The 17,500-nt window shown below is 54.0% G+C and overlaps 2 protein-coding genes and 1 long non-coding RNA gene across 3 annotated transcripts in view; 1 reads left to right on the plus strand and 2 right to left on the minus strand.

The window, feature by feature from the left end:
• Positions 1 to 3,936: 3,936 nt before the first annotated feature.
• On the minus strand, positions 3,937 to 6,867 carry LOC144603177 (G patch domain and ankyrin repeat-containing protein 1-like). Its single transcript, XM_078416345.1, has 2 exons — positions 5,941 to 6,867; positions 3,937 to 4,447 (listed from the first exon to the last, which is right to left on the minus strand). Exons 1-2 carry the CDS (start codon positions 6,498 to 6,500, stop codon positions 3,988 to 3,990), a joined length of 1,020 nt encoding a protein of 339 aa, XP_078272471.1. The 5' UTR covers positions 6,501 to 6,867; the 3' UTR covers positions 3,937 to 3,987.
• A 640-nt stretch (positions 6,868 to 7,507) lies between these two features.
• The window catches only part of LOC144603184 (uncharacterized), a 497,022-nt gene continuing 487,029 nt past the window's right edge, over positions 7,508 to 17,500 (plus strand). The window contains exons 1-2 of the long non-coding RNA XR_013548557.1: positions 7,508 to 7,713; positions 9,077 to 9,179. This is a non-coding gene — a long non-coding RNA (uncharacterized LOC144603184). The remainder of the gene's footprint in view (positions 7,714 to 9,076; positions 9,180 to 17,500) is intronic.
• Positions 11,009 to 17,500, minus strand: part of LOC144603176 (zinc-binding protein A33-like) — a 13,538-nt gene continuing 7,046 nt past the window's right edge. The window contains exons 3-6 of the mRNA XM_078416344.1: positions 17,188 to 17,421; positions 14,989 to 15,011; positions 14,658 to 14,773; positions 11,009 to 11,979 (exon numbers count right to left, since the gene is read on the minus strand). Coding sequence (XP_078272470.1) covers positions 11,357 to 11,979; positions 14,658 to 14,773; positions 14,989 to 15,011; positions 17,188 to 17,421 — 996 coding nt within the window. The 3' untranslated portion in view covers positions 11,009 to 11,356. The remainder of the gene's footprint in view (positions 11,980 to 14,657; positions 14,774 to 14,988; positions 15,012 to 17,187; positions 17,422 to 17,500) is intronic.

Consider the following 17,500-nt stretch of genomic DNA (forward strand, 5'->3'; position numbering starts at 1 on the left):
AGTTCGTTGGATGCTTTCAAGAGAGAGCTGGATAGAGCTCTTAAGGATAGCGGAGTGAGGGGGTATGGGGAGAAGGCAGGAACAGGGTACTGATTGAGAATGATCAGCCATGATCGCATTGAATGGCGGTGCTGGCTCGAAGGGCTGAATGGCCTCCTCCTGCACCCATTGTCTATTGTCTATTGTCTAATCGTTAAACACACTTTCCTTCAGATGACTTGGTTGACTGACGCTGAATCCAGGGTCTGATCTACAGGGAGGACGTGGCTTTACACAGAACTAGTGTGAACGGGCGATCGATGGTCAGTGCGGACTCAGTGGGCCAAAGGGCCCGAATTATCAGCCATGATCATATTGAATGGTGGTGCAGGCTCGAAGGGCCGAATGGCCTCCTCCTGCACTTATTTCCTATGTTTCTATGAATCCATGCAGTATATCTAAAAAGCTTTGAGTTCATGCATAGAAACATAGAAAATAGGTGCAGGAGGAGGCCATTCGGTCCTTCGAGCCAGCACCACCATTCAATGTGATCATGGCTGATCATTCTCAATCAGTACCCCCGTTCCTGCCTTCTCCCCACATCCCTTGATTCCGTTAGCCCGAAGAGCTAAATCTAACTCTCTCTTGAAAACATCCAGTGAATCGGCCTCCACTGTCTTCTGTGGCAGAGAATCCCACAGATTCACCCACAACTCTCTGGGTGAAAAAGGTTTTCCTCACCTCAGTCCTAAATGGCCGACCCCTTATTTTTAAACTGTGTTTGGCCCCTGGTTCTGGACTCCCCCAACATGGGGAACATTTTTCCTGCATCTAGCCTGTCTAATCGTAGGTTTACTGGGTTAATTCCCGGAATGGCGGGACTGTCGTATGTTGATAGACTGGAGCGACTGGGCTTGTATACACTGGAATTTAGAAGGATGAGAGGGGATCTTATTGAAACATATAAGATTATTAAGGGGTTGGACATGTTAGAGGCAGGAAACATGTTCCCAATGTTGGGGGAGTCCAGAACCAGGGGTCACATTTTGAGAATAAGGGGTAGGCCATTTAGAACGGAGATGAGGAAAAACTTTTTCAGTCAGAGTTGTGAATCTGTGGAATTCTCTGCCTCAGAAGGCAGTGGAGGCCAATTCTCTGAATGCATTCAAGAGAGATCTGGATAGAGCTCTTAAGGATAGCGGAGTCAGGGGGTATGAGGAGAAGGCAGGAACGGGGTACTGATTGAGAATGATCAGCCATGATCAAATTGAATGGTGGTGCTGGCTCGAAGGGCTAATTGGCCTCCTCCTGCACCTATTGTCTAATCCCTTAAGAATTTTATATGTTTCTGTAAGATCCCCTCTCATCCTTGTAAATTCCAGTGAACACAAGCCCAGTCGACCCATTCTTTCATCGTATGTCGGTCCCGCCATCCCGGGGATTGACCTGGTGAACCTACGCTGCACTCCCTCAATGGCAAGAATATTGTGCAGGCGACTCTGGAGGCTGATAAGTATAAGAAAATAACTGCAGATGCTGGTACAAATCGAAGGTGTTTATTCACAAAATGCTGGAGTAACTCAGCGGGTCAGGCAGCATCTCAGGAGAGAAGGAATGGGCGACGTTTCGGGTCGAGATCCTTCTTCAGACTGATGTCAGGGGGGCGGGACAAAGGAAGGATATAGGTGGAGGCAGGAAGATAGAGGGAGAACTGGGAAGGGGGAGGGGACGAGAGGGACAGAGGAACTATCTAAAGTTGGAGAAGTCGATGTTCATACCGCTGGGCTGCAAACTGCCCAGGCGAAATATGAGGTGCTGTTCCACCAATTTCCAGTGGGCCTCACTATGGCACTGGAGGAGGCCCATGACAGAAAGGTCAGACTGGGAGTGGGAGGGGGAGTTGAAGTGCTCAGCCACCAGGAGATCAGTTTGGCCAACGCGGACCGAGCGCAGGTGTTGAGCGAAGCAATCGCCGAGCCTGCGCTTGGTTTCGCCGATGTAAATAAGTTGACAGCTGGAGCAGCGGATGCAATAGATGAGGTTGGAGGAGGTGCAGGTGAACTTCTGTCTCACCTGGAAAGACTGTTTGGGTCCTTGGATAAAGTTGCTGATGAAAATCATTGCTTTATTTGCCCACTGTCCGTTCAGCAGCATCATCCCCGGCCGCCCTATGTCCAGACAGGCAGAAGATACTGAAGCTCAAAACATGTCCCACCAGGCTCAGGGGCATGAGGAGGTGAACGAGGGCGATGGGTAAAGGGGGGGAATGGTGGTGGGATGGGGTGGACGAAGGGGTAGTGGGGGTGGGGTGGGTCGGAGTGACGGGGGGAGGAGGATGGGTGGGTGGAGGGGAGTGGGATGGGTGGAGATGGAGGGGGGAGGGAGGGGTGACGAGGGAATGGGGGTGTGGTAGAATGGGGAGTGGTGGGATGGGGATGGGGGGAAGAGGTTTGGTGGGGGAAGGGGGTGGGACGATGGGGAAAAGCAGGGGTGGGGAGGAGGGGTGGGGAGTGGTGGGGAGGCATAGTGTGGGGTGTGGGAGAGGGGTGGTGTGGGGGCGGGAGAGGAGGCGTGGGGGGGAGGAGGGGTGGTGAGTGAGGAGTGGGGGTTGTTGAAGGGTGGAGTGGGAGGGGAGGGGTGGTGTGTGGGGGTGGGAGAGGAGGGGTGGGGTGGGAGAGGAGCGGGGGAGGAGGGGTGAGGAGTGGAGGTTGTTGAGGGGTGGGGTGGCGGTGTAAGAGGCGTGGTGTGGGAGGCGTGGTGTGGGGGGTGGTAGAGGAGGGGTGGGAGAGGCGTGGTGTGGGGGGGTGAGGGGTGGTAGAGGAGGGGTGGGGTGAGGGTGGGGGTGGGAGAGGTAAGGTGGGAGAGTAGGTAAGGGGGTGGGAGTAGGTGCGGGGGTGGGAGAGGAGGGTGAGGGTGAAGGTGGGGGGGTGGGAGAGGAGTGGTGGGGGTGAAGGTGGGGAGTGGGAGGGGTGAGGGTGGGGTGGGGGTGGGGAGTGGGAGGTGTGAGGGTGAGGGGTGGGAGAGTAGGTGAGGGGGTGGGGATGGGGGTGTGAGTAGGGAAGTGGGGGGTGGGAGGAGTGGGGGTGATAGAGGAGGGGTGGGGGTGAGGGGTGGGAGGGATTTGGAAGGGGAGGGTTGGTGTGGGGGTGTGGGAGAGTAGAGGTGGGGGGGACTAGGGGTGGTGAGTGAGGAGTGGGGGTTGTTGAGGGGTGGAGTGGGAGGGGAGGGGTGGTGTTTGGGGGTGGGAGAGGAGGGATGAGGGTGGGGGTGGGAAGGGGTGGCAGCGGAGGGGTGAGGGTGGGGGTGAGGGTGGGTTCGTGGGGGTGGGTGAGGGGTGGGAGGGGAGGGGTGGGAGATGCATGGTGTGGGGGGGTGGGGAGTGGGAGGGGGGTGGGAGAGGAGGGGTGGGGTTGTGGGTGAGGGTGTGAGTAGGGAAGTGGGGGGTGGGAGAGTAGGTGAGGGTGGGAGAGGAGGGATGGGGGTGTGAGGAGAACTAGGGTTGGGAGAGTAGGTAAGTGGGTGGAGAGTGGGAGGGGTTGGAGATGAGGGGTGAGGGTGGGGGTATTTGAGGGGTGGGGGTGGGGGTGTGGGAGAGTAGTTGAGGGAGGGGGGGTGGGAGAGGAGGGGTGGGGTTGGGGAGTGGGAGGGGAGGGAGAAAGGGTGGGGGTGGGATAGGTAAGGGGGTGGAGAGTGGGAGGGGGTGGGGATGGGGGGTGTGGGGAGGAGAAGGGGTGGGAGAGTAGGTGAGGGGGTGGGGATGGGCGTGTGAGTAGGGAAGTGGGGGGTGGGAGGGGTGGGGTGGTGTGGGGGGGGGTGGTAAAGGAGGGGTGGGGTGGCGGTGGTAGAGGAGGGGTGGGGGTGAGAGATGGGGGAGGAGGAGGGGTGGGGGTAGGGGTGAGGGGTGGTAGAGGAGAGGTGGGGTGTGGGGGTCTGGGAGCAGGGGCTCTGTGCTGGAGGATGGATCAGTGAGCCGTGTAGGCCGGGCAGGTAGAGAGGTGTCTCCTTCACCTACAGGTCCATGTAGACCCTGAGTTCCCTCTCCCACCGCCTGCCCCTGGCCTCCCTGCGCCGCTCCTCGCTGCGGTTCACCGTCGCCTCCCGGTGGTCACGGCGGGGATCGCGGCCCGGCCGCTGGACGGCCTGGGGGTCCCCGGCCTGGAAGTGCGTGACCCTGGGCCGCGGGCCCCTGTGGAAGCCCAGCCCCCGCTGGTCTCTCTTCAGCGCGGTGCTGATGGGGAACTTGCGGCCCTTCCCACAGGGGCCCAGGCCTTCCTCGCGGTCCCAGCCGCCCCGCACCATCATGCGGAAGCCCAGGTTGGTATCGGGGATGCTGTAGTGCGTGGGTGCACGGGCCCTGGCCTTGCTCACAAGGTGCAGCGTAGACCTCTCGTGTTGTTGCACGCTGTCCTCTGTGTACTCCAGCCCACACACCCGGCACAGCTTCCTCCCCCTCTCCTCCCGCAACTCCCTGCAAAGCAAACGGGAAACCATCCTTAGTGCACGTCTGGTCAGTCCAGTTCAAAGATGGACACACAACTAGACTACGATGGGCACAAAACGCTGGAGGAACTCAGCGGGTCGGGCAGCATCTGTGGAGAACATGGATAGGTGACGTTTCACAGAGTGCTGGAGTAACTCAGCGGGTCAGGCAGCATCTGTGGAGAACATGGATAGGTGACGTTTCACCGAGTGCTGGAGTAACTCAGCGGGTCAGGCAGCATCTGTGGAGAACATGGATAGGTGACGTTTCACCGAGTGCTGGAGTAACTCAGCGGGTCAGGCAGCATCTGTGGAGAACATGGATAGGTGACGTTTCGGGTTGGGACCCTTCTTCAGACTGAAGACCGACCCGAAATGTCACCTGCCTGTTTTCTCCAGAGACGCTGCCTGACTGAACGTCCCAACCCGAAACGCCCCCTGTCCATAAGTTCTAGGAGCAGAATTAGGCCATTCGGCCCATGAAGTCTACTCTGCCATTCAATCATGGCTGACTATCGTTTGTTCTCAACCCCATTCTCCCCAAATCCCCTGACACCCGTACTAATCAAGTCAACCTGTTAATTTTCTCCAGAGATGCTGCCTGACCCGCTGAGTTCCTCCAGCATTTTGTGTCTATCTTTGGTATAAACCAGCATCTGCAGTTCATTTTAATTTTAACCTCGGAAGAAGGGTCTAAAGACTGGGACTAGGCTTGTATACACTGGAATTTAGAAGGATGAGAGGAGATCTTATCGAAACGTATAAGATTATTAAGGGGTTGGACACGTTAGAGGCAGGAAACATGTTCCCAATGTTGGGGGTTACCCAGAACCAGGGGCCACACAGTTTAAGAATAAGGGGTAGGCCATTTAGAACTGAGATGAGGAAATACTTTTTCAGTCAGAGAGTTGTGAATCTGTGGAATTCTCTGCCTCAGAAGACAGTGGGGGCCAATTCTCTGAATGCATTCAAGAGAGAGCTGGATAGAGCTCTTAAGGATAGTGGAGTCAGGGGGTATGGGGAGAAGCCAGAAACGGGGTACTGATTGAGAATGATCAGCCATGCTTACATTGAATGGCAGTGCTGGCTCAAAGGGCCGAATGGCCTCCTCCTGCACCTATTGTCTATTGTCACTCTCCCCATATCCCCTGTCACCCGTACTAATCAAATCAACCTGTCCATGTTCTCCAGAGATGCTGCCTGACCCGCTGAGTTCCTCCAGCATTCTGTGTCTAACTTTGGTATAAACCAGCATCTGCAGTTCATTTTCATTTTAACCTTGGAAGAAGGGTCTCGGCCCGAGACGTCACCCATTCCTCCTCTGCACAGGTGCTGCCTGTGTCACCTTACCCGAGTCACTCCAGCATTTTGAGTCTATCTTTTATTTTCACCTCCCGATTTGGGAATGTGCAAGTGAGAGGCTGGAAGGGGAAGATGGGACGTGTTTCCGCAGAGCCCAGACTACCAAGACCCTCCCCGTACCTGTGGTCTTCCTGTTCCTCTGGACGAGAGTGATATTCCTCCAGAGCAGTCACGATTCCTGCGTGTCCGGCCAGCCGGGCCAAATCCAGAGCATCGCGCCCAGTGCAATCACACACCCCGACCCACGCCGCTCCGAGACTCAGCAAGTGCCTGACCGCTTCCAGCTGCCCGCTGTACGCTGCGCACATGGTGGCAGTCCAGTAATAACTGTCCCGGAAGTTTATGTCACTTGCCCCCGTCTCCAGCAAACCCCGGAGCATTTTCAGGTCGCCGTCTTGGGCGGATTTCAGCAGCAGATGCCCGTTCCTCTGCCCTCCGAGCTGATGCCCGCTTGGGTCACATGCCCGCTCTCTCCTCGGCTCGGCCTTGTGTTTACGGGCCGCGCTGGTGCTGGCCTGGCTGCTGGAAGCAAGGACGCCCTCATAGAAGCTCCTGGCCTGTTCCCCGTCCAACCCTCCTGCCCCGGGGAGAGGAGAGCAGGGCACCTGCCGCCTGCCATCCCTCCACGCGTCTCCGTCCCCCACCGCCCGGGTGAAGGTGACCAGCTGCCGGCGGCTCATCGCAAGCAGAAGCTTTTCGCTGTACCTCGCTCGGTACACGTGGCGATACGTCGAACAATACCCCACCGAGCGGCCTCTCTCGATGGTGCCACAGCGGAAATAAAACAAGCATCGACGTTCTCGGCCTTTCGCCCCCACACGTAATAATCCCTCGTGTCGCTGCGGCCTCTCTGCCAGTCGTCAGTGGCTTGGACTTCAATCCCTGAGAGATATTGTCCACCCGCTGGAGATCCCTTCGGCCTCTGGTCGTCCGGAGAAGGGTCTCGGCACGAAATGTCGCCTGTTCAGATCTTTCCTCCCCACAGATGCTGCTCGGCCCGCTGAGTTACCGCAGGGTTTTGGTGCCTGTCTTCGGTGTGAAGCAGCAAAGGCCGATCCTTGACCCACAGCAACAAGGTGTGATGTGGTGAGGGGAGGGGAGGGGAGGCTGCTGCTGTCTGTGGGCCTGTTGGCCTGGGCTAGACTGGGGGGGCCAAGGCTGGGAGACTAAAGGCAGAAGGGAAAGGCCGGCTGTGCAACTCCAGGCCCAGGCTGCGGGTCCAAGGCTAGGCCGCTGCCCCACCACAAGGAGCACAACTCCAGGCCCAGGCTGCGAGTCCAAGTCTAGGCCACGCCGCGGGGGCTGCTGGGAGTTGTAGTCCCTCTCTGCCGGGAAGTGGCCGCCATGGCAACGGCGGTGAGTGAGGGAGGGGGGCCTCTCTCTCCCTCTCTCTCCCGTCTGGTCATTTCCCTCGCGTCATGCGGGATGCGCGTGCCCGCGCCTCTGGGCAGCAGCCCCCACCTTCGGGATGCGCGTTCCCGCGCCGGGGAGGATAAGGAGGGGGGGGGGGGGGAGGAGGAAGTAAAGCAGCACCAGCACCAATAGTAGCAGCGCTACAGCAGCAGCGCAGCCCCCACCTGCGGGATGTGCGTGGGTGTGGGATCGGGTGAGTGAGGCACGGGGTGATATAAATCAGGGTTTTGGACAAACAGCAGCCACCGTGACAGCCACCCTCAACCGATCCCAACACAACTCCCCGCCCCTATCTGCACGATGTCAAGTCAAGTCAATTTTATTTGTATAGCACATTTAAAAACAACCCACGTTGACCAAAGTGCTGCACATCTGATTAGGAAAAAAAGAAAGAAACATACAGTATATGTGTCTGTCTCCCGGTGAAGCAGAACGTGCAGATAAAGCAGCAGCAAGAACAGCACGCTTTAATCCAACAAGGTAATTATAGAAAAACACTTTAATTGCAAAGTATAAATAACAACGTCGGCCCCTCACTCACTCACCCACTCGGAGTGTGTGTGGTGTTTGTGTGTGTGTGGTGTTTGTGGTGTGTGTTGTTTGTGTGTATGTGGTGTTTGTGTGTGTGTGGTGTTTGTGGTGTTTGTGTGTGTGTGGTGTGTGTGTGTGTGTGGTGTGTGTGTGTGTGTGGTGTGTGTGTGTGTGTGGTGTGTGTGTGGTGTGTGTGTGTGTGTGTGTGTGTGTGTGGTGTGTGTGTGTGTGTGTGTGTGTGTGGTGTGTGTGTGTGTGTGTGGTGTGTGTGTGGTGTTTGTGGTGTGTGTGGTGTGTGTGTGTGTGGTGTGTGTGTGTGTGGTGTGTGTGTGTGTGTGGTGTGTGTGTGTGTGTGGTGTGTGTGTGTGTGGTGTTTGTGTGTGTGTGTGGTGTGTGTGTGTGTGGTGTGTGTGTGTGTGTGGTGTTTGTGTGGGGTGTGTGTGTGTGTGGTGTGTGTGTGTGTGGTGTTTGTGTGTGTGTGTGTGGTGTGTGTGTGTGTGGTGTGTGTGTGTGTGGTGTTTGTGTGTGTGTGTGGTGTTTGTGTGTGTGTGGTGTTTGTGTGTGTGTGGTGTTTGTGTGGGGTGTGTGTGTGTGGGGTGTGTGTGTGTGTGGGGTGTGTGTGTGTGGGGTGTGTGTGTGTGTGTGGTGTGTGTGTGTGGGGTGGGGTGTGTGGGGGTGGGGTGTGTGTGTGTGGGGTGTGTGTGTGGTGTTTGTGTGTGGTGTGTGGTGTTTGTGTGTGTGTGTGTGTGTGGGGTGTGTGAATTATAGAAAAATGCGTTAATTACAAAGCATAAATAACAAGATCGGCTCTTCACCCACTCAATAGACGCAGGAGGAGGCCATTCGGCCCTTCGAGCCAGCACCGCCATTCAATGTGATCATGGCTGATCACTCTCAATCAGTACCCCGTTCCTGCCTTCTCCCGCATACCCCCTGACTCTGCTACCATAAGAGCTCTATCCAGCTCTCTCTTGAATACATTCAGAGAATTGGCCTCCACTGTCTTCTGAGGCAGAGAATTCCACTGATTCACAACTCTCTGACTGAAAAAGTTTTTCCTCATCTCAGTTCTAAATGGCCGACCCCTTATTCTTAAACCGTGTGGCCCCTGGTTCTGGACTTCCCCCAACATTGGGAACATGTTTCCTGCCTCTAACGTGTCCAACCCTTTAATAATCTTATACGTTTCGATAAGATCCCCTCTCATCCTTCTAAATTCCAGTGTGTACAAGCCTAGTCGAAGGGCCTGTTTCCGCGCTGTGTCTCTAAACGAAGCTCCATTTTCACGGCTGTGTGGGTCTGTCTCCTCCAGGGTCCAGGTGTCGTTGGGCGATCATTCCCACCCTGATCCTTCTCGTCCTAGCCGTACTGGGAGTCTGGGCATCGTATCTCTGCAGCAACCCCCACACCGTGCCGTGCTCCCTCCTCACCGCCCCTCCCCCCCTCACCTCGTCGCCCCACCCTCCCCCATCTCCGTCCCAACCCCTCTCTCCTCCCCGTCCCGTTCCCCCCCTCTCCGTCCCCCTTCCTTTCCTTCCCCCCTCTCTCCGTCTCCTCCCCCCCCTCTCTCGGTCGCCACCTCTCTTCCCTCTAACCCCCTGTCTTACTGCCCGTCCCCCCGTCCCCTTCCCCCTCTCCCGGTTAACATTGTGGGGTGACGCTGCCCCGGCAGTGAACGGGATGGATGGGCTGCGATGCCCAGTCACTAACACAGGACTCTCTCTCTCTCTCCCCCTCCCCCCCCCCTCTCTCTCTCTCGCAGGGATGAGGAGCGGGCGTTGTGTGACCGGGAGAGTTGCAGAGTGGGGACCACTGTACGCGGGAGGTGACAGAGCACCCCGTCTCTGGGTGACGGGGAACGGGAGGGGGGAAGGGAGGAGGAGGGGGGAGGGAATAGGAGGGGGAGAAGGGGATGGGAGGGGAGAAGGAGGGAGTCGGGGGGTATGGGGAGATGGCAGGAACGGGGTACTGATTGAGAATGATCAGCCATAATCACACTGAATGGCGGTGCGTACAGGCTCGAAGGGCCGAATGGCCTCCTCCTGCACCTATTGTCTATTGAAAGATGCTATTATGCTGGAAAGTGTTCAGAGAAGATTTACCAGCATGTTGGCAGGACTCGAGGGTCTGAGCTATATATAGCAAGAGATGAGGCAGGAGAGGACTTTATTCCTTGGAGTGCAGGAGGCTGAGGGGTGTATATAATCTTTAGAGGATTAGTGTAGATGCCATCCACAGTGTGGTGTAGAGTCTTTTACGCAGAGTCGAGGTGGAAAGGTGAGACGAGGAAAGATTTAGTCGGAACCTGAGGGGCAACCTTTTCCACACAGAGGGTGGTGGGTGTCTGGAACGAGCTGCCAGAGGAGGTATTTGAGGCAGGGACTAACGCAAAGTTCAAGAAAGATTCAGACAACTACATGGATAGGACATGTTGAGAGGGATACACAGGTCAGTGGGAATAGTGTCGATGGGGCATGTTGGCCAACGTGGACAAATTGGGCAGAAGGGCCTGTTTCCACCCTATGACTCTATGACTTCTGTTAGACAGCACATTTCCATCTGCCCGCCTACATCGCCCAGGTGTGTAGGGAGGAACGGCAGATGTTGGTTTAAACCGAAGATAGACACAAAAAAGCTGGAGTAACTCAGCGGGACAGGCAGCATCTCTGGAGAGAAGGAATGGGCGACTATAACAACATCCAAATTACATTTGGACAGGTACGTGGATAGGAAAGATTTTGAGAGACATGGACCAAACATCAGCAGGTGGGACTAGTGTAGGTGGGACATCTTCGTCAGCATGCCAAGTTGGGCCGAATGGCCTGATTCCGTGCAGTGAGTCAATTGTTGCTGACGTTTAAGATGGAACTGTCGATCAGTGTCACAATTAGGGATCTGAAGAAGGGTCCCCACCCGAAACGTCACCCATCCATGTTCTCCACAGATGCTGCCCGACCCGCTGAGTTACTCCAGCACTATGTGAAACGTCACCTATTCCTTCTCTCCGGAGATGCTGCCTGACCCGCTGAGTTACTCCAGCACTCTGTGAAACGTCACCTATCCATGTTCTCCACAGATGCTGCCTGACCCGCTGAGTTACACCAGCATTTTGTGTCTACATTCATCAGTGAAAATGTCATTTAGCTTAGTGATACGGCGCAGAAACAGGCCCTTCGGCCCACCGGGTACGCAGCGACCAGCGATCAGGCCGCACTAACGCTGCCCTACACACACACAAGGGACAATCTCTAATTTTACAGAAGCCAATTAACCTACAAGCCTGTCGGTCTTGAGAGGTTTGGAGGGAATAGTGTCGGTAGTAAAGAAAGCAAACTCAATGCAAGCATTTATTTCAAGAGGGCTTGTGTACTCCAGCGCTTTGTGAAACGTCACCTATCCATGTTCTCCACAGATGCTGCCCGACCCGCTGAGTTACTCCAACACTCTGTGAAACGTCACCCATCCATGTTCTCCACAGATGCGGCCTGACCCGCTGAGTAACTCCAGCACTCTGTGAAGCGTCACCCGTCCACGTTCTCCACAGATGCTGCCTGACCCGCTGAGTTGTTCCGGTACTTGGTGTGCTCCACAGTTAGGAGGGGTGAGGGTGATGGGTGGTGGTGATGGTGGATGAGGTGTCGGAGTGTGCGGGTAACATCACGGGCAGGTTGTGGCTGGTGACGCGGCAGATCTTCATGGGCTCGGCGTTCTTGCCTCCGTCGGTGAGGCAGGGGCAGAAGTAGGGGTACAGGGTCTCGGAGAAGGCGTGGGTGAAGGTGTACAGGTGCGCCATGCTGCCTGCGTCGTAGAAGGACACCTGGCCTCCCTCGTGGTCCAGGTACACGCCGACGCTCAGCGGCCGGCGATCCAGGGCCAGGCGGGTGGGGGGTTCGGTCACCACCTGGTACCCCCCGCCGCTCCGCAGGCTCATCCGCCAGTAGCCGTCCCGGGGCTGGCGCTCCAGCCTGCCCTTGCGCTGGCAGGACCGCCGCACCACGCCCAGGTCCCACTCCGTCTTGGCGCCCACCTCCACCTCCCAGTAGTGGCAGCCGGACGCGAAGCCCTGGGCCGCCAGCACCCCGGCGCACCGGTCAAACCGCCACCGGGACTCGGGGAGAGTCTGGCGCTCGGCCCCCATCCACACGCTGCACAGATCCTCGGACAGCTGCAGCCACGGGTTAGCCGTGTCGGGATTCAACGTCAGCGGGGCTGGCACTATGTACCAAAACAACAATAAACCAATCAATTATTATTATCATTTTTACATTTTTGATTTTTTAAAGCATACGTACAAATAATAATCAATAGTCAATAGTCGTTTATTTGTCACAAAAACATAAATGTGCAGTGAAATGAAACATTACCCGCAATTCAACAATACGACCAATAAGAATAATCAATAAAAATGCAATAACACACACAATCATAAACTAACAACAAACAAAAAGAAACATCCATCACAGTGAGTCTCCTCCAGTCCCTCCTCACTGTAATGGAAGGCCAGAATGTCTTTTTGACAAACTGGTTATAGAATTCTTACATAGCTTCAATTTTTAATTTTTAAAGAAAAAATAAAGAGACTGAAAAAAAAGACTATAAACTAATAGAGAGAAAGCGAAGAAAAAAGAGAATTACAAATATAAAGATTATGGGGGTAGATCCGGGAGTTAATGAGTATAGTTGTACATCCTACCCTAAACTCAAGTTTTAATTTTGTTTTAAATTTTAGTTTTGTGACAAGCCCATTTACTTTTGTAATAATTCAATAAATGGAGACCATATTTTTAAACCAATCAATTATTAAGAGTAATATCTACCCTACAAAATGAACCAAAAGTAATATATCAAAACAAATATATCGGTCACGGTGGCGCAGCCTTACAGCGAATGCAGCGCCGGAGACTCAGGTTCATAGAAACATAGAAAATAGGTGCAGGAGTAGGCCATTCGGCCCTTCGAGCCTGTACGCACCGCCATTCAATATGATCATGGCTGATCATCCAACTCAGTATCCCGTACCTGCCTTCTCTCCATACCCCCTGATCCCTTTAGCCACAAGGGCCACATCTAACTCCCTCTTAAATATAGCCAATGAACTGGCCTCAACTACCTTCTGTGGCAGAGAATTCCACAGATTCACCACTCTCTGTGTGAAAAAAAAATTCTCATCTCGGTCCTAAAAGACTTCCCCCTTATCCTTAAACTATGACTCCTTGTTCTGGACTTCCCCAACATCGGGAACAATCTTCCGGCATCTAGCCTGTCCAACCCCTTAAGAATTTTGTACGTTTCTATAAGATCCCCCCTCAATCTTCTAAATTCACTGCAGCTCGGTACATGTGACAATAAACTAAACTGAAACTGAACTCGTAATATCATAAGTGACAGGGGTAGAATTAGGCCATTCGGCCCATCAAGTCTCATCTGCCGTAGATACAAAATGCTGAAGTAACTCAGCGGGTCAGGCAGCATCTCTGGAGAGGAGGAATGGATGATGTTTTCGGTCGAGACATCGTTATCATTGTTACTTTTTTGCATATCTTTCATTCACTGTTTTAGATTTAGATTTAGAGATACAGCGCGGAAACAGGCCCTTCGGCCCACCGGGTCCGCGCCGCCCGCTGAGTTGCTCCAGCATTTTGTGTCTTCCTTCGACTTTTATCCTGCATCTGCATTTTTTTTGCGACAAGTCTAATCTGCCATTGAATCACGGCTGATCTATCTCTCCCTCCTAACCCCATTCTCCTGCCTTCTCCCCGTAACCCCTGACACTCTGACAATAGGTGCAGGAGTAGGCCATTCGGCCCTTCGAGCCAGCACCACGATTCAATGTGTTCATGGCTGATCATTCTCAATCAGTACCCCGTTCCTGCCTTCTCCCCATACCCCATGACGCCGCTATCCTTAAGAGCTCTATCTAGCTCTCTCTTGAATGCATTCAGAGAATTGGCCTCCACTGCCTTCTGAGGCAGTGAATTCCACAGATTTACAACTCTCTGACTGAAAAAGTTTTTCATCATCTCCGTTCTAAATGGCCTACCCCTTATTCTTAAACTGTGGCCCTGGTTCTGGACTCCCCCAACATTGGGAACATGTTTCCTGCCTCTAACAGGTCCAACCTCTTATTAATCTTATGTTTCGATAAGATCCCCTCTCATCCTTCTACAAGCCTAGTTGCTCTAGTCTTTCAACATATGACAGTCCCGCCATTCCGGGAATTAACCTGGTAAACCTACGCTGCACGCCCTCAATAGCAAGAATATCCTTCCTCAAATTTGGAGACCAAAACTGCACACAGTACTCCAGGTGCAGTCTCACTAGGGCCCTGCACAACTGCAGAAGGACCTCTTTGCTCCTATACTCAACTCCTCTTGTTATGAAGGCCAACATTCCATTGGCTTTCTTCACTGCTTGCTGCACCTGCATGCTTCCTTTCAGTGACTGATGCACTAGGACACCCAGATCTCGTTGTACGTCCCCTTTCCCTAACTTGACCCCATTCAGATAATAATCTGCCTTCCTATTCTTACCACCAAAGTGGATAACCTCACACTTATCCACATTAAACTGCATGTGCCATGCATCCGGCCACACACACAACCTGTCCAAGTCACCCTGCAACCTCATAGCATCTTCCTCACAGTTCACACTGCCACCCAGCTTTGTATCATCGGCAAATTTGCTAATGGTACTGTTAATCCCTTCATCCAAGTCATTAATGTATGACTTAATGTGAGCTGCCCCTCCATCTCCTGCTGGATCTGACCCCAAGGATCTGAGTTCTTGCCGACGTTCCTCGTCCCTGCCCCATCTCCATCTCGCTCCCCTTCCTCATCGAGCACTTGCAGGCGCCACCGCTCCGCAGAGCAGAGCTGAGTTTCACGTTGGCCTACCAGGACTGATGGCTTCCACCATCTCCCGCCAGGCCATGTACTGCAGAGGGCCCCTGAACACTCCCAGCGGCAGCTCCAGGTCCACCACGTCCAGGGTGTCGTGTTTGTCCGCGAATCTGTGGGGAGACCAGTCAGTGGATATATTCAAGGCAGAGATAGAGAGACTCTTGAATAGTGCGGGTATCAGGGGTTGTGGGGAGAAGGCAGGAGAACGGGGTTAGGAGGGAGAGGTAGATCGGCCATGACTGAATGGCGGAGTAGAATCTGAGGATCATGGTCTGATTCTGTTCCTGTGACATATGGCCTTCAAGAGAGAGGTGAGATGTCTTACCTCTTGTTCCAAATACTTTCTTCCTGAAATGAACAAGAAAGATATCTCAGTGTAAGAAAATAACTGCAGATGCTGGTACAAATCGAAGGTATTTATTCACAAAATGCTGGAGTAACTCAGCAGGTCAGGCAGCATCTCGGGAGAGAAGGAATGGGTGACGTTTCGGGTCGAGACCCCTCTTCAGACTGATGTCAGGGGGGCGGGACAAAGGAAGGATATAGGTGGAGACAGGAAGATAGAGGGAGATCTGGGAAGAAGGAGGGGAAGGGAGGGACAGAGGAACTATCTAAAGTTGGAGAAGTCAATGTTCATACTGCTGGGCTGCAAGCTGCCCAAGCGAAATATGAGGTGCTGTTCCTCCAGTTTCCGGTGGGCCTCACTATGGCACCGGAGGAGGTCCATGACAGAAAGGTCAGACTGGGAGTGGGAGGGGGAGTTGAGGTGCTCAGCCACCGGGAGATCAGGTTGGTTAAGGCAGACCGAGCGCAGGTGTTGAGCGAAACGATCGCCGAGCCTGCGTTTGGTTTCGCCGATGTAAAGAAGTTGACATCTAGAGCAGCGGATACAATAGATGAGGTTGGAGGAGGTGCAAGTGAACCTCTGTCTCACCTGGAAAGACTGTTTGGGTCCTTGGATGGAGTTGAGGGGGGAGGTAAAGGGACAGGTGTTGCATCTCCTGCGGTTGCAGGGGAAAGTGCCCGGGGATGGGGTGGTTTGGGTAGGAAGGGACGAGTGGACCAGGGAGGTATGGAGGGAACAGTGTCTGTGGAACGCAGAAAGGGGAGGGGATGGGAAGATGTGGCCAGTGGTGGGGTCTCGTTGTAGGTGACGGAAATGTTGGAGGATGATTTGTTGTGTGAAAGATATCTCAGTCTTCATCCGGTTAATTAGTCAGAGGGTCACACAACACGAAACAGGCCCTTCGGCCCAACCTGCCCATGCCGACCAAGGTGCCCAATCTAAGCCAGTCTCATTTTGAGATATACAGCACGGAAACAGACCCTTCAGCCCAACGTGCCCATGCCGTCTAAGGTGCCCCATCTACACCAGCCCCACCTGCTTGCGATCATTCCATATCCCTCTAAACCATTCCTCTCCAAATGTCTTTAAATAATGTTATAATATCTGCCTCAACGACCTCCTGTGGCATTCCGTTCCATTTACCCACCACCCTCTGAGTGCAAAGATCGCCCCTAAGATTCCTATTAACTCTTTCCCCCCCCCTTACTGTAAACCCATCTCCTCTGGTTCTTGATTCCTCTACTCAGGGTAAAAGACTCTGTGCATTCACCTTATCTATTCCCCCTCATGAATTTATACACCTCCAAGAGATCACCCCTCTGTCCTATCGTACCCAACCTCCACTCACCTCTATGCTATGTTTCACTGCCCCTGTCCCACACTGCACCCTTGTAGTCTTTTGGTTTGGTTTAATTTAGTTTAGTTTGGTTTAGTATGATTTGGTTGATTTGGGTTGGGTTGGGCTGGGTTGCCTTGGGTTGGTTTTGGCTGGACTGGGCTGGGTTGAGTTGAGTTGGGCTGGGTTGGGTTGGGTTGGGTTAAGTTGAGTTGGGTTGGGTTATTTTTTGGTTGGGTTGTATTGGGTTGAGTTGACATGGGTTAGGTTGGGTTGGGTTGGATTGAGTTAACATGGGTTGGGTTGGGTTGAGTTGGGCTGGGTTGAGTTGGGTTGGTTTGGGAAGGGTTGGGTTAAGTTAAGTTGAGTTGGGTTGGGTTGAGTTGGGTTGAGTTGAGTTCCGTTGGGTTGGGTTGTGTTGGGTTGGGTTGAGTTGGGTTGGATTGGTTTTGGTTTCATTTGGTTAGGTTTTGTTTAGTTTGGTTTGGTTTATTTTAGTTTAGAGATACAGCGCGGAAACAGGCCCTTTGGCCCACCAATTCCCCGCCGATCAGCAATCACAGCGCACACTAACACTATCCTACGCACACTCGGGACAATTTACAATTTTATTGAAGCCAATTAACTTCCAAACCCGCACGTCTTTGGAGTGTGGGAGGAAATCGGAGCACCAGGAGAAAACTCGCGCAGGTCACGGGGAGAGAACGTACAAACTCCGTACAGACATCACCCGTAGTCAGGATTGAACCGGGGTCTCTGGCGATGTGAGGGAGCGACTCTACTGTGCCAACAAACCCGCCCCATCCCGTCGCCTGCGTATTGCGACGAGCTGCGTTCCTGACCTTGATCAGAGCCACGATGTCCGGCTGCTCCATGCGCGTCTGCAGCTGCCGCAGGAAGCGCTCCACGGAATCCAGCGTGTCCTGCATGCGCTGCAGGTTCTCCTGCATCTGGGCCAGGATCCGCTCCTCTGCATCCTGCAGCTCATTGCTCAAGCGTTGCTCCCTCTCGCTCAGCACCCGGTGCATGCGCGCAAACTCGAAGCTGATGTGGGCATGCAGGCTGCATGACTGCTCCTGCAGCGGGTCAGACGGACAGCGATGCAGGGGGGCGGCTGCAGTGGGGCACTGGCGGGGAGATCCCTCACACAGGTGG

Source organism: Rhinoraja longicauda, chromosome 19 (genome assembly GCF_053455715.1).
Source record: "Rhinoraja longicauda isolate Sanriku21f chromosome 19, sRhiLon1.1, whole genome shotgun sequence".
In the NCBI taxonomy this organism is placed as follows: Eukaryota; Metazoa; Chordata; class Chondrichthyes; order Rajiformes; family Arhynchobatidae; genus Rhinoraja; species Rhinoraja longicauda.

Excerpts from the sequence above, each read along its gene's own strand:
- LOC144603177 (XM_078416345.1), bottom strand. The coding sequence starts at position 6,500 with ATGAGCCGCCGGCAGCTGGTCACCTTCACCCGGGCGGTGGGGGACGGA. Across the intron at positions 4,448-5,940 it reads GAGGAACAGGAAGACCACAG|GGAGTTGCGGGAGGAGAGGG; the intron begins GTACGGGGAGGG and ends TTTGCTTTGCAG.